Source organism: Citrus sinensis, chromosome 8 (genome assembly GCF_022201045.2).
Source record: "Citrus sinensis cultivar Valencia sweet orange chromosome 8, DVS_A1.0, whole genome shotgun sequence".
In the NCBI taxonomy this organism is placed as follows: domain Eukaryota; kingdom Viridiplantae; phylum Streptophyta; class Magnoliopsida; order Sapindales; family Rutaceae; genus Citrus; species Citrus sinensis.
Window position 1 is genome coordinate 1,047,565 of NC_068563.1, and position 14,788 is coordinate 1,062,352.

The 14,788-nt window shown below is 35.9% G+C and overlaps 3 protein-coding genes across 3 annotated transcripts; 1 reads left to right on the top strand and 2 right to left on the bottom strand.

The window, feature by feature from the left end:
- Window positions 1–186: 186 nt before the first annotated feature.
- On the bottom strand, window positions 187–3,220 carry LOC102630577 (rac-like GTP-binding protein RAC1). The gene is made up of 7 exons (XM_006486682.3): window positions 2,957–3,220; window positions 2,089–2,176; window positions 1,907–2,016; window positions 1,735–1,798; window positions 944–1,008; window positions 770–835; window positions 187–672 (listed from the first exon to the last, which is right to left on the bottom strand). Exons 1-7 carry the CDS (start codon window positions 3,053–3,055, stop codon window positions 568–570), a joined length of 597 nt encoding a protein of 198 aa, XP_006486745.1. The 5' UTR covers window positions 3,056–3,220; the 3' UTR covers window positions 187–567.
- A 2,449-nt stretch (window positions 3,221–5,669) lies between these two features.
- On the bottom strand, window positions 5,670–9,308 carry LOC102630884 (uncharacterized). The gene is made up of 11 exons (XM_015532780.3): window positions 8,939–9,308; window positions 8,334–8,514; window positions 8,179–8,253; window positions 7,785–8,022; window positions 7,568–7,692; window positions 7,118–7,151; window positions 6,979–7,025; window positions 6,739–6,879; window positions 6,577–6,641; window positions 6,434–6,497; window positions 5,670–6,336 (listed from the first exon to the last, which is right to left on the bottom strand). Exons 1-11 carry the CDS (start codon window positions 9,039–9,041, stop codon window positions 6,174–6,176), a joined length of 1,236 nt encoding a protein of 411 aa, XP_015388266.2. The 5' UTR covers window positions 9,042–9,308; the 3' UTR covers window positions 5,670–6,173.
- Window positions 9,309–9,804: 496 nt separating this feature from the next.
- LOC102612206 (beta-galactosidase 13-like) lies at window positions 9,805–14,765 on the top strand. The gene is made up of 19 exons (XM_006486791.3): window positions 9,805–10,390; window positions 10,478–10,573; window positions 10,669–10,781; window positions 10,878–10,944; window positions 11,041–11,133; window positions 11,223–11,366; window positions 11,443–11,537; window positions 11,628–11,733; window positions 11,812–11,896; window positions 11,975–12,093; window positions 12,189–12,350; window positions 12,451–12,638; window positions 12,748–12,857; window positions 12,938–13,047; window positions 13,139–13,246; window positions 13,334–13,438; window positions 13,524–13,669; window positions 13,922–14,270; window positions 14,459–14,765. The coding sequence occupies exons 1-19, from the start codon at window positions 10,211–10,213 to the stop codon at window positions 14,579–14,581; spliced, it is 2,499 nt and encodes an 832-aa protein (XP_006486854.2). The 5' UTR covers window positions 9,805–10,210; the 3' UTR covers window positions 14,582–14,765.
- Window positions 14,766–14,788: the final 23 nt, after the last annotated feature.

Here is a 14,788-nt window from a genome sequence, read left to right on the forward strand (position 1 = left end):
ATTGGGTGGAACAGTTAAACTATTGAGAACCTTGAAAAGCTATGAAGCGGATAGATGTTAAAAAGCAGACCACAGAAATTGAATACAATATGCTTTGAAATGAAAGTGAAAGCAATATTCTGCCCGCTATAAAAAAAGTATTCTATAGACCCATAATAATATTATCATTCAACGGCAGACACCGAATACAGAAAAAGTTCCTTAAGATGTAATACTAAATCAGCGTTTGATTATGAAACATGATACAAGCCGAACCAGTTTGGCTTTCTCATAGAAAGAGAATTTCTGCAATCTAGGTGATACATCGTAGGGAACTAGACCTAAAGAAAAGAAGAGTTGCACGTTAGCAGACAATATATAAATCAATAATATACACGTTGAAACACAACCCAAAGCGAGAAACACGTAATATGATGCTTCTACATAGCCATCTAACTGAGTCAGTTGAGACCATAAACCACTGCTTCTGCCATGAGGCAGGAAGAGTCGAGGAAAACATAGAACGTAAGATTTAGGATAAATTATGAATTGGTCACGTTTCCTTCACAGAACTCTTGTTTTGAAGAATCACAATATAGAGCAAGCCTTTTGTGCCTTTCTCTTCTTTTTCTTCTTGTTCTTTGGCGGCTGGAGAACCACCTTGATGGCCGCATCAAAGACAGCTTTCACATTCTGTATTCACATCAGGTAATTAAAATACCATCAACCATAAGGTAATTGCAACTTTTTCTCTTTATGAATTCTAATGAAGCAAATAAAATTTATATACCTGTTGTGTTTTGGAACTACACTCAATGTAAACAGGAGCACCTATCAACTTTCTCAATTCCTCCCCCTTCAAACCACAGAAAAAGGCAAGATGAGAAAATCAATAGTAAATAATCCCCTATATATATATATATATAGACAGATAGTTTTGAACATGGGAAGCAACAGCGCATACTTGGGCCGTGGTAATTGGCACTGCACCAGGGTGATCTGCAAGGAACTGCTTATCATCCCGAAGATCTACAAGAAGAAAACTGATCTCTCATAGGCCACATTTTGTAATGAAATGTCTTAACAAAATAAAATTGATTACTAGCGCATAATCTATGTCAGACACCTCAGTTGCCACATCAAAACCAAGGCACATCAATACTTCCACACAAAAATTAATAGTCCACTGGAACATATCCAGCTTCCAAGCACAACGGTGGACAAGTGGATCTGTAGGTAGGTAGGGTAGGGGCAAGTTAGTAGCGAGAGACACCACAACAGCCATAACTATCTGGATAAGACGTATCATAACAATTCAATTAAAAAAAAAATCTTAAATGTCAACAAACCTAAAGTCCTGTATATGTCACATGGTAGAAGAGAACCCATTCAATATGTCAAAAAGCTGGTAATGAATCTACATGGCACAATCTGCCCTTGAAAATTCGAAATCATTAGGAATGTGCTATAAGAAGAGGTGAAGCTGACAGTGTTTAGATAAATGCAAAAACTTCGCACAACTGCATTTATACTTTAGATATCTAGCTCATAAATTTCCACAAGAACTTCAATGTATTGATAATTCTTGCACCAGGATATGTATACCATGAATCTAAAGCTCCTATCCAAGAAAAGAATTAATTGTATGTGGCATCCATTGCATTACGTGGCAATTGCAAGGTACAGACAACTAATAGTTGCTACTATCAACATTGTAATAAAATACAGAAAAAAGTGGGAATGGCAGATTCTAACCGAGCTTCGTCCCGACAAGAATTATTGGAACACCAGGTGCATAATGCCTCAACTCAGGAATCCACTATACATTGTTTAAAAAAAAAAATCATCAGCACACCACAATCAGATATCAAGCATTAGAACAAGAGGAAATGAGAAGCTAGTTAAAAAAAAAAAGTTTCTGTCTCACTTTCTTAGCAACATTTTCATAGCTGGCCTTGCTAATGAGAGAGAATGCAAGTAAGAAGACATCTGCCCCGCGGTAGCTCAATGGTCTTAGTCTATTGTAATCTTCCTGGCCTGTAAATTCCACAAAATTAATACCATCAAATCTATGATAAGAAATGAGTTTCTAAGAAACAAGAAATTTACCTGCAGTGTCCCACAACCCAAGATTAACAGTGCTTCCATCCACTACCACATTTGCACTGAAATTGTCAAATACTGTTGGCACATAATCCTGTTTCCCAATACAAAGCAAAAGAAGATAGAAACCATTTTTAACTTAACAATCTCTTACTTGCAGTCATACCAAAAACACCAAAATTGCATGAAGTAAAAGACAGTAGCAGAGAACCACATCCATAGAATCAAGAATCAAAAGCACAATGAACACACCAACAAAAAAGACCTTAATTTGCCACATCTCAACAGAAAATGACTACCAAAATTTAACCCGAGCATAACATTTCAAACTTCTACATTCTTTTCACTTTTTCTTTTTTTTTTGGTGGAGGGGGGGGTGTGTTTGTCATCTAATATCAAAGAGCAAAGAGGAAATAACCAAAACAAACAGAAGACCTTCTTCTAGCCCTCAATTCAATAGTCAAGATACTAAAAGTCAACATTTTTTCAACATATGTTTGAACAACAACATACAATATTAACCCATTTGAAAAATTCAAGAATTTCACAAAAGGAAAGGGCAAGAAAAAAAAAAAAACAAAATCAACAAACAGAAATTCCACAGATACCCATTATCACTAGGCATTTATGCTTAAAATATGCTGTCGCTAATAACACTAAAAATCAAAACTTTCATCTTCATTCTCGAATAAATAAAACAAAAACAAATAAAGGAACAAACTTTTTGAAACCTAAGAACTAACAAGCATATCAAAAGTAAGTCAAACTTTTCAAATACGCATCAGTCAAGCCGAAAACTTTCGTTCTCAGAGTAGATAAATTTTCTCGCATTTTCCCGGAAACCAAACAGAAGATGTAAAATTAGGTCAGTCACCGTCGGGAAAGTGTTGCTGGTGTAAGAAATGAGCATGCAAGTCTTGCCGACGGCGCCGTCACCGACCGTCACGCACTTTATGAACCTCGATGCACTCATCTCGCGCCACGTGCACTTAAGACAGTATCTTTATTACTCGTCTTTCTTTGTTTTTACAGCTACAGAACCCTAACTCAGAACAAGTACGGCATTTTTGTAAGAGCAGAGACAGACAAAGGAGAGAGGGAGAGACCGGGGCGAGTGTGCTGCGTTTATTTATGTCTTTTCGATTTTGTTTTTGCTGTTTTTCCTTTTTCTTGGCTTCGGACAATTACATTTGAGTCTCCTTGTTTCGATAAAATCATAGCTAAGGCGATAGATTTTAATCCATTTTTATATAGGTCCCCGCTCTGCTGTCAATTTTTTTTCTTACAGTTAGCATTTTATGAGTGAAAACTAAAATCTCACTCCATGCACGAGATCATAAGTTCCCCCCCTCTTTTGACACTAATATTACAATAAAACTATAATTAATATTTATATAAAATAATTACTAATTTTATAATTATATTATTATTGAAATCAGTTTATATTGGTTCTTATGAACTATTGTTCAGACTTTTATCTTTAATGAATTTATAATTATCGATATTTATAATTAAGAAATGAATTTAGCCCCCATAATGCTTTGTGTAGGACTCAAATTCTAGGTAGTGGGACTCAAATTCTAGGTGATCATAGTTTTTCACTTTAAATTATTTTGTATCGTTCAAAATATTTTATTAATTGTATCGACTAACATTCACAAAATTATTAGTTTTAATCTATTGTTAAATTTAATAAAAATTCATTATTCAATTCTACACCTCTCAAACACGTTTATATAGGAGTCATTTGTTTCAAATGCTTGAGGTATGTAATAGTTAAATTTTTAATATTACGTAATTATTAATCTATTCTTAATAGTTAAGAAAGACCATAGACTTACATGAAAAAATAGAAATTATATTATTACTATTATTTGTGATTCCGCTAAAATTGAAGGATCATGATGTGAATAGTCCTTGTTTGTTTAACACTTTTTTTTTTTTGGGTTGAAAGGGGCACTTTTCTTTTTCCCTTTTTTTGGTTTCAAATTCAATGGTGGGCACTAAAGTGACAGCCCCCGCCAGCTAAAGATTCAAATCCAAAATCTCACAGGTCCCAAAATTCTTATGACTCTTAAAACGCATCCACCATCACCAGTCACTTTCCAAATTTCTCTCTTCGGATTTTGTATTAAAATCCTTTTTGTCCATTTTTTTTTAAATATCAAGATGACAATAAATTAATTCTTTAAATGCAATATTTAATATCAAGCTGAATGGCATGAGTTATAACGATCCTGTTATTATGAAAAATATACTAGACCTGCTTAATTAAGATTGATTTATTTTTTAACACACTTCATTTACTCTACTTTTTCTTTTTGGAACACATTTATTATGATGATAAAATCTTTCATAGTGATGTTTTTGTTGGTATTGAACAGAATTTGGATGCTTAATTGAAATTTAAGAGTATTCCAAGAACTTGGAGATCCATCTACGATAAGAACTCTCTCACAGGTTATTTTATTTTCATCTTGTCTATTATTTTGGATCAAATGGCATCATAAACCTAATAACCTTTAAAAAAGAAAATCATATTCAAAGAATCAATTTTATTTGACAGTAATAAAGTCGATGGGGCCCATGGTGAGATGGGGTATCGAGGCCTTAAATGAACAAGAAAAATGCATGGTTGTGTGTGCCAAAGTTGATGAGAAGGATGGTGATGATAATGTGAAAGATTGTGCACTTGGTAATTTTCTCGTTTTCACAAACAGATGGTGGGCCTTTGCCTTATGCATGAAGCAAATATTAAAACTCAAAAAAGTAAATGCGCGGGACTCAAGATGACTCACCAATGAAAGAGAAAGATGAGAAAGATGAATTGGACAACTGGGTTTGGTTCAAAATTTGTTTCTTCGAGTTTATTGGCCCGTCAACTTCAATGCTCGTGACACGAACCGGCTTCATTTTTTATTTCATTAATAAGGTGGTTGTTAAGAGAGGCTAAGGGTTTATTGACCCCACGTAGCCCCACATAACCAATAGTAACCGAGTCTCAAATCATCGAAAGACATCTTAACTAAACTGCATGATTCAAATTCCACTTGGATTTAATTTTAATACCTTTGATTTATGACGAATCAACTAAGCCTAATTCTTGATGAAAAAGTAATTCTTAAATGAAGCAATTTCATTTGATCCGATCCCCACCAATTCATTTCAGTTAGCAAAAAACTCTCCTTCCATCTACCTCAAAAAGTCAATCAATAATGAATTATCAATGTCATCAACATCAAAATTGAATTTAGGAGTGAATGACGAATCACCATGAACGACCTAAAAAAAAAAGAAAATCTTCAGCCTAGTAAAACATAGTGAAGTCACAGCTTACGCCTTCAAAGGAGCCTAGGTCTTAGGTTCACATGAATTTTACTTTAAAACAAGTACCCAGTACGTAATTGACAAGACGTTTAATTTATAATGATCAAATTACTCTAATTAGGTCAACAAAACATGTACTAAAAATATTATCAAATTCTGAGAGCACATGGGGCGGTTAGTACTAAGTACCAACTCCATGTGCATAGATGATCGAAAATGCTAATTCTATCTTCGGCCAAAGCAATGGTCCCTCCGGTCCCTTCCCAATTTGCTTCAGTTTCAATCTCATATGAAAATTATAACCTTATCACAAAATTTATGGACTACGACGCACTGTATAGAATCACAATAATTGGAAAACACAACTTACAATACAATTAGCTCTGGTATTTCCTTATAGCAGGATGATCAATTAACCTGTTTGAAAAATTGAAGATGTCTTTTAAGTTCACAGCTCTACGATTCCTCCCAAGATAGAGAATGACAATTAACTATAATCTGGCAAAATTCTGTAGAGCTGCAGAATCAATCTGCTGACCATTGCAGTTCACTATCGGGTGAGTTTTCTGGAGTGAAAATATCAGAACTTCACCCCCAATCTTGAACTGCATCTTCCAGGAGAAATAGACAATTTTCATCAATAATTTATCCATGTAGCTGTTGACTAAACCACAAATGAGGATCTTGGGGGTTCTACGATTCTATTTCCATAAGTTAAGAGGTTCTTCATTGCTACTGCAAGATGATGGATGATAAATAAGTCCTCAAAAGTCTTCATCCGAACTAACCATGTCCAATTCAATCATTTTTCCTGTTCCCTTTTGAGTTTTGTCAGCCAATGCTTGGCCCTGGTCTGTTTTCCTTCTTTTGTCGTCTGCCTGTTGGTTCGTAACTAGTGATGGATCTGGTTTCACTGTAGGAGATTTCCTGAGGTTTGATAGATATATTGTCAATGACACGGGAAGATAATCATAACAGATGATTATACAACAGTTGCCTAATGCTCAGTCCAACATATGATTACCTCTTTTCTAAGTTAGTAGATTGTCGGCCTGGCTTTATAGATTCTCTATTCCCAGTTTTTGGGCCTGCAGTAATGAAATAATGCATGTCAGGACATTGTTGTAGTTACAGCTAGCACATGCAGGGAGAGTTGCTATCTTATACCTGCCATTTCATTGAGAAATCTAATTCCTTGTGAGTGTGTATTTGTTGTCACTTTGCCTGCATTACTGATCATTCAAGTACATCAATCAAACTCATTATGCAGTAACTGGAGGACATCTATATGCATTCAAAGGCGAATATTAAATCCTAACTATGACAAACCTTAAAGCCTTTTTGAGTCCTTCCACTGACAATACCTTCACGGGCTGCTTGGGCTTTTGCAAATTTGTTCTATCAGTTAGAGGGTCAAATAAGTAAATGCCTTCTGAGTTGAGAGGGCTCCTAAATGCTGTTCTCAAGTTCCTATAAGAAAATTAGATGGCATATCAGAGGCCAACACAAATACCGCTTACAGTAAAACAGCAAAAAGATTTAAAAGGATGCCAATTATTGATGACCTACCCTCCCTTTAATTCACTTCGAGTTGTGATAAATCTATCTGATGCTTTCTGTACGAAAAATATAAAAACTAGTGATTAGCAAACTGGCTGCCAAGGTATATTGGTTTAACAAGATTGAGGACTTAGACAATTATGCTTACCAATCTATGATAACCGCAGTATATCCCTTTGCGCCTGAAAAAACAAAATGACTTAGGAAGTCAGAAAATGAAAATTTGCTAATTCGAGAGTGAGTATGAGGGAAACAAAATGATCCATAGAGAATGCAGAAACTGTGCAATTATATTTGATTATGAAGATTGTACTCAGCTGTAATGGATCGGTGATTGACCAACTTGCACTTGAATGAGATTGGATTAGATTTGAAATTAATGAATGCTATGAAATAGATTTGTAACAAATTTACCAAGGCAAGATAACTATTGGGACCAAAGCATCTGATTACATTCATGATCTTTCTTTTCTTCGTAATTCATTAAAATTACTTTATCAAACTCAATTCATTCTGAAACAGAGGCTAAGAGCCATTGCTAAGGAATGTTGTTCACATAACAAGGTGATGCAAGGAGTAAGGCGTGCCCGCAACATACTTATTTATGACAGTGTTACAAGCCATCCCATCCTTCCTTTTTCCTTTGCAAACTCCATAGTCGACTGAAGTACCCATCTTTATAATTTGACTTGCGGAGCTCACACTCAAAGAAAAACCTGGTCCCTATAATAACAAACCAAAAACTTAAACGTTTTGAAGAAAGATTAAATTAATAGTTAACAAAACTCCCCACTTAGTATATGACATGTTGATACCTTGGCATCTTTGCGAACACTACAATTGAACAGTGCAAAAACTGTTCCAGCATGCTCTTTCCAATTTTTCTGATAAGCATCACCAAACAAAAAGACCGAAATAGTATTTTCCTCCAAACACCCAAGCTTCCATATACAATAATTCTGCCCTATAGAACTAGTCTTAGGATGGCCCTTTTCAGTCAACACTGCAACAGTAGCCCAACAGCCCGAAAGAGTGTCCCCCAGCAATAAATTCCTACAATAACCCAACATATAAAATTGCTACCACATTGCAATTTAAATCTTATTACTTTTATTTTTAAATCTTATTACTTCTGATTCATGATAAGTAAAGCATAATCACAAGAATAAACATTGCAGATAAATAAGCATATGAAGTCTAATGTAGTACTTTATAGTGGACAACCGAACAAATCTGATCTCTGAGAAACGCTCACTGAGCTCTGAAGGGGCGACCACTGGGTTCCTGAAGAAAAAAATAAAATGTTAGAGAAATTTCCTAGTTCTTTTGTTTGTAAGAAGACCATTATTTTGTTCTCAATTTACCTTATACGCAAGCCAGAAAAGTTTTCAACCTCCGGATCATTTGACTTCTTTGATAGTTTTGGTTTTTTGATCTTATCAACTGGTTTTGGCTCATAATCAAGACAATCTTGAACAATATTTCTAAAAGCAGACATGTCCACTTGCCCTCGCTGCCTTGGAGATCCATCATCAGATAAGTAGCCTGCGAAATCACAAACAAATTAATAACTACCCAGTTTAATTATTTATGGATGCTAATTGATTCAATTGACAAAACCTCTTGTGATTGTGATGGTGCAATAGGCCTAGAACTCGAACCCTACTCACATCCAACGGTTTGGAAAAAAAAAAAAAAATACCCACATGAAATTTATAACAAAATTATCGAATATCTGACCAATCTCTTAGAAAAATAAAAATATCAATAATGCATAACGAACTGTCAACATCCATGTAAAACCCTGGAGCGATTGTTGATGAGTCAAAGACACGAAAGTCCAACAAACTAAGAGACACCCAGATCGATGTTTCTAAAACTAAAGTAGAAAACTTAAACTCAATTCACTTCGAAATGAGAGTGTCTAATAAAAACCTGGAAACGCACAAAACGCAGCGTTTGGTGTTACCTGGTGAAGAAGAGCCTGGATTTGAAGGAGAACCTGGAGGAGTCTCTAAAACTTTGTCTTGAAGAGAGAGGAGAAGGCTAAGATCCTCTTGGTGATTTGACATTTTCACTGACTTTGCGAAGAAGATTGTGTAGCGTTTGTTTGTTTGCTTGTTTTTTTTTTCTTTTTTTTGGGTATTCAAAGTGAAAGCAAAATGGATTTTGTTCGGGCGGGAGAATTTATTTTCTCTTGGAGGGAACAAGTCTCTTAAACCAAATTTTTTTATTTAAACGCTGCGTTTCTTGTTTTTGTTATTTTTTTCGATAATTTCACTGTACCCCTAATTGTTTGAGAAAATTAATTTTAGTATACAAAGTTTCGTATCTTGACAAAGCCTCCCCTAACCTTAAGGAAATTGAAAAAATATATTTTATTTACTGTAAACGATCACAAATATCACGTTAACGATGAGAAAATGATGAAAATTATTAGTTTAGTTAATCACTCGAATTGGAATTAAATAAACGTGCTACATTGATAGGCATATATGCATAACCACAAAAAAAAAAATTGCATATAATAAAATGGCTAAACCTAATTATCTTCATAAACATTAGTAGCATTATTAACAAATATTATTTGTACTTTCAACTTGAAGCGATTATATATTTCAGATAAATTCGTACCAATCAAATTACATAAAATATTCTTTTTTTTTAATGATAAGATGGAAAATTTATTTAACAGAAATTTAATTAAATAACGAGAAGTAATTAGTCTAAATGATGACAAAGCTGTGATATGACTGGTGGTAATTAACACCAGCAAGATTTTAAAAAAAGTGAGTGTAAACAGTAAAAAAAAAAGGGGGGTTTAAAATTCTGTTAAGTTACCCGCCACTTTCGAGTTCTTGTTGCACACATAAGCTCAGCAACCGATTCTTAAGTAAATCCGGTCCTAATTCAGACACCTTCAAAACTCTCACAACTGTCTCCGAGATTAGCATTAACACTGAGACAAACAATTATGGGAACATCAACAACAATGGCAACAGAAAAAACAACTAGAAAGAAAGTAAAAGCTTTCATGAATTAGGCTCAAAAACAACCCCCGGTGTTTCATTTAAGGCCTTATATTTTGCACTGTGCTTCTCTTATCAGAGTGTCCTGCCAGCAGGGCATTTGCTTTTCAGCTTCAGGGCTCCTCGTCATAGAAGCAGGAGATCCATTTGCAGTTCTATCAGTGGGGGGTCTAATCGTACACATATCATCAATTTCGGAGTGGTACTTAACAATGGTGATGAGCAGTTTTCTTTTTCTAATCACCACCCTCCTTAGTCTGCTGGCTTCATTTGCAGTAGCTGACGGAAACAAGACGCTCGGTGTCACTTATGATGGGAGGTCTTTGATCATTAATGGCAAAAGGGAGATACTTTTTTCGGGTTCAATTCATTACACTAGAAGCACCCCTGATGTAAGCGTTGATTTATGCACTTGACGATGAAACTTTTTAGGATTTTGATGAATTTCGGGCTAATGATTATGTTGAATCGTGGTTCAGATGTGGCCTGATCTTATTCAAAAGGCTAAACGCGGAGGCTTGAATGTGATTCAGACATATGTATTTTGGAACATTCATGAACCAGTGCAAGGCCAGGTTACATGAGATAATGCATATATTATTTTTTTTAATCCTTGGTAAAGATTCACTAACTAGGAAATGTGATTAATGGAATGAATTTCAATGCGCAGTACAATTTTCAAGGACAGTATGATTTAGTGAAATTCATTAAGATGATTGGGGAACATGGTATGTATGCAAGTCTTCGCCTTGGACCTTTCATTCAAGCTGAATGGAATCACGGGTATAATTCGATTTTCACAACCTTCATCTGTCTTCTCTCATTAATTCCTGTTTAAAATTTTCTGTATCCTAATTTGGAATTCAATTTGAACCTCAGAGGATTGCCTTATTGGCTAAGGGAGGTCCAAAATATCACGTTTCGTTCTGATAACGAACCATTCAAGGTAAATTTGTATGTTAATTGATGATCTGAGACAAATGTTGAAATCCAATGCAACGATTCAAGTTATTTCTGTGATTAAGAATTTTCCCATTTGCAGTACCACATGAAAAAATATGTTACGATGATCATCAAAAAGATGAAAGACGAGAAGTTATTTGCGTCACAAGGAGGCCCCATTATCTTAGTTCAGGTTCTTAGTTCCTCTCTAATTCTCTAATCTTCCAATATTTCACATTTTACTTCATAATCTGACATGGAATTCGTTTTTACACATTGCAGATCGAAAACGAGTACAGTACAATTCAACTTGCATATAGAGAAAAAGGAAATAAGTATGTGCAGTGGACAGGAAACTTGGCTGTTGGGATGAACATTGGAGTGCCATGGGTTATGTGCAAGCAAAAAGATGCTCCTGATCCAATTGTGAGTTTTGTTTGTGCACGAAATGTTTCTTGGATTAAAAGAAACTGGTGACATTAACATATGCTCCATTGTGCAGATCAATACTTGCAATGGAAGGTACTGTGGAGATACTTTCACTGGTCCCAATAAACCCAACAAGCCATCTCTATGGACTGAGAACTGGACCGCTCAGTGAGTATTTATTCTGCTGATTATCTCAATGAAACAAATATGGGTTAAAATTTGATGGTAATGACGAAATTGTTATATCATACATTCCAGGTTTAGAGTATATGGAGATCCACCATCTCAAAGATCAGTAGAAGATCTTGCATTTTCAACTGCTCGATTCATCTCAAGAAATGGAACACTAATTAACTACTACATGGTAGGAAGCTCCTTTGATTCTTTTCTGTGATTTCTCCAATGCAAGACGAAGAAATTTACCTTCAAGTTGTGTTTGCAGTACCATGGTGGGACAAATTTTGGTCGAACAAGTGCCAATTTTGTGACTACTCGATACTATGATGAAGCACCTCTTGATGAATTTGGTGCGGATCTAAAATAAAGTTCAGAAAATTTGTTCAGTTTTGCAGCTGTGTAACTCGGCTGATTATTTTGAGTTGCAGGTTTGCAAAGGGATCCGAAATGGGGTCACCTCAAGGACCTGCACAGGGCTTTGAAGTTGTGCAAGAAGGCTCTCCTTTGGGGATATCCTAGCGTCCAAAAATTAGGCCAAGATCTAGAGGTAAGCAAAGTAGCAAACAGAACGTGCTCTTCCAAATACAGAAAGAAAAGAAATTAAAACAAAAACTTAAACTCAAGCCATGTTCTGTTTTGCAGGCAATAGTCTATGAAGGACATGGGGCTTGTGCTGCTTTCTTATCCAACAACAGTACTTATATGGCAAAGACTATTAGCTTTAGGGGTAGAAACTATTACCTTCCTTCAAAATCGATTAGCATCCTTCCTGACTGCCAGACTGTAGTTTACAACACTCAAACTGTAAGTCCTAACCCCTTAGCGTTGTGCATTTCAATTCATATCATAGCAGTTTGTTGCAAAGAAATGAGCTAACAGCAAAATTGATAATGTAAAACAACAGATTGTATCACAACATAATTCGAGGAACTTTGTGCCATCAGTGGTTGCAAACAAGAGGCTTTCCTGGGACTGGGAGACGTACACAGAAAGTATTCCTACCTTTGAGCAACTTGAAAATAAGGCCACGAACCCATTGGAGCTCTTTAACCTCACAAAAGATACCACAGACTATGCTTGGTATTCAATGATGTAAGTAATCCTAAATCACATAGATAAATTTCGATAAATTTTTCTTGCCTACTGTTGGTGCATCTACAAGTGCCAAGATCAAACATTCTCTGTACTTTTGCAACTGCAGAATAACTTTGGGTCGGGGTGACTTGCCAATGAGAGCAAATGCTTCCCCAGTTCTAATTGTTGCAAGTCTAGGCCATGCTTTAGTTGCTTTTGTAAATGGCGAATACGTGGGTAAGCACACACAATTGTACCCGTTTAGTGAAACTCAAACGTGTTCCATATTCTTAGCTGATTATGCTTGTGTATTTAAGGAAATGGACATGGGAGCCATTTAGATAAGAGTTTTGTCTTCAGGAAGCCGATAAAGTTGAAGGAAGGCCCCAACCATATACAAATCTTGGGCAGTGTGGTTGGATTCCCAGTAAGTACCTCATTAACTTAAATATGTTGTTAAATGTTAGCTGATGAATTATCAAAGAGGAACTGATCAATGAGCTCTTCGCGGATAAAAGGATAGCGGTGCCTACATGGAGAAAAGATTCGCAGGGCCACATAGGGTAGAGATTCTTGGCTTGAACACTGGAACTCTTGAACTTACAAAAAATCGATGGGCTCATCAGGTAGCAAGAACCTTAGCCCTCCTCACTCTATAGAATGGTCTAGCTGAATACTAATAGTAATGCAAGTCAATTGGTGCGTATTTGCAGGTTGGATTGTATGGTGAAGAAGCTAAGATTTTCACTCTAGGAGGACTAAACAAGGTGAAATGGACAAAGATTGAAGGCAAAAGGCCAGCTCTTACATGGTTCAAGGTAATGCAGAAGCAAATAGGCAAGTAAACATAGGCCTATAGCTTTGAAATTCAGAGAAGTGATTTTGCATCAGCACTTTTTGTAGACATACTTTGATGCTCCTGAAGGAAACCACCCAATAGCCATTCAAATGAACAGGATGGGCAAAGGTATGATTTGGATCAATGGTCAAAGCATTGGCAGATATTGGATCTCTTACTTGTCTCCTCTTGGCCAGCCTACTCAATCAGAGTAAGTAACAAACACACGAAGAAACTATATACGTTGACTGAAATAAGGCACCTCTACAAGGCAGTTCTGTATGGTACATCGTTTCACCTGTTAAAAAAGTTTTCAAGTTTTTGTTTCCTCATCTCCCCAAGTTTGCATTTGGAAGAAGAGCATAGTATCAAGCAACTTTTGTATTGTAGTCATTGTCAATCAACTGAAAGTTATATTGAGAGGCAAAACTGAGCAATTTTTTTTTTCCCCCTGATAATTTAGGTACCATATTCCAAGATCATACTTAAAGCCAACGGGCAATCTGATGGTGATATTGGAAGAAGAGGAAGAAGCAAGGCCTGAAGAGATTAAATTTGTTGTAGTTGATAGAGATACAATCTGTAGCTACATCTCAGACATTCACCCACCTCCAGTGCAGTCATGGGGATCAAAGAACAATGTGTCGGAATATACAGCTAATAATCGCAAAGCATCGGCTGTTTTGACATGCCCAGACTTCAAAGTAATCACCAATGTACAGTTTGCTAGCTACGGTGATTCAATAGGTATCTGTGGAGGCTATCAATATGGAAATTGCAATGCACAAGATACAAAGGAAGTTGTTGAAAGGGTAAAATCTTGATCCTAACACCATCTTCTCAACTTAACATGGTATTAGGTCCTGTGTGTCAAGCTTGTTTCCTATTGGTCTTGCTCTTGCACCTGAACGGGCGTAATATTATATTCTCCGTTCTTACACACTATTTTCAACTTTTGGGTCATAAGGTAACTTACCCTTTTTTGCTTTTTCATTTGCAGTTCTGCTTGGGGAAACATACCTGTCAAATTCCCTTCGAGAAAGAGCTTTTAATCAGGAACTGGGATCCTTGTCCCAATGTGAAGAAGAGTCTGGCCGTTCAAGTGAAGTGCGGCTTCAAGTAGTATAAGAGAGATAGTTAGATAAAGGTTTAACAGTATGTTTGCAATCATGGGTTTGAGTTGAAGATCATGCAGCAGCTTAATGAATAGCAGTTTTAATTTTTTGGAAGAAGTAGATTTTGAGATTTCATTTGACCTTATACATTTCTTTTTCTTTTTCTTTAAACCGGGAAATGAATATAGTGGTCAATCTGGATTTTGTTATGTTAC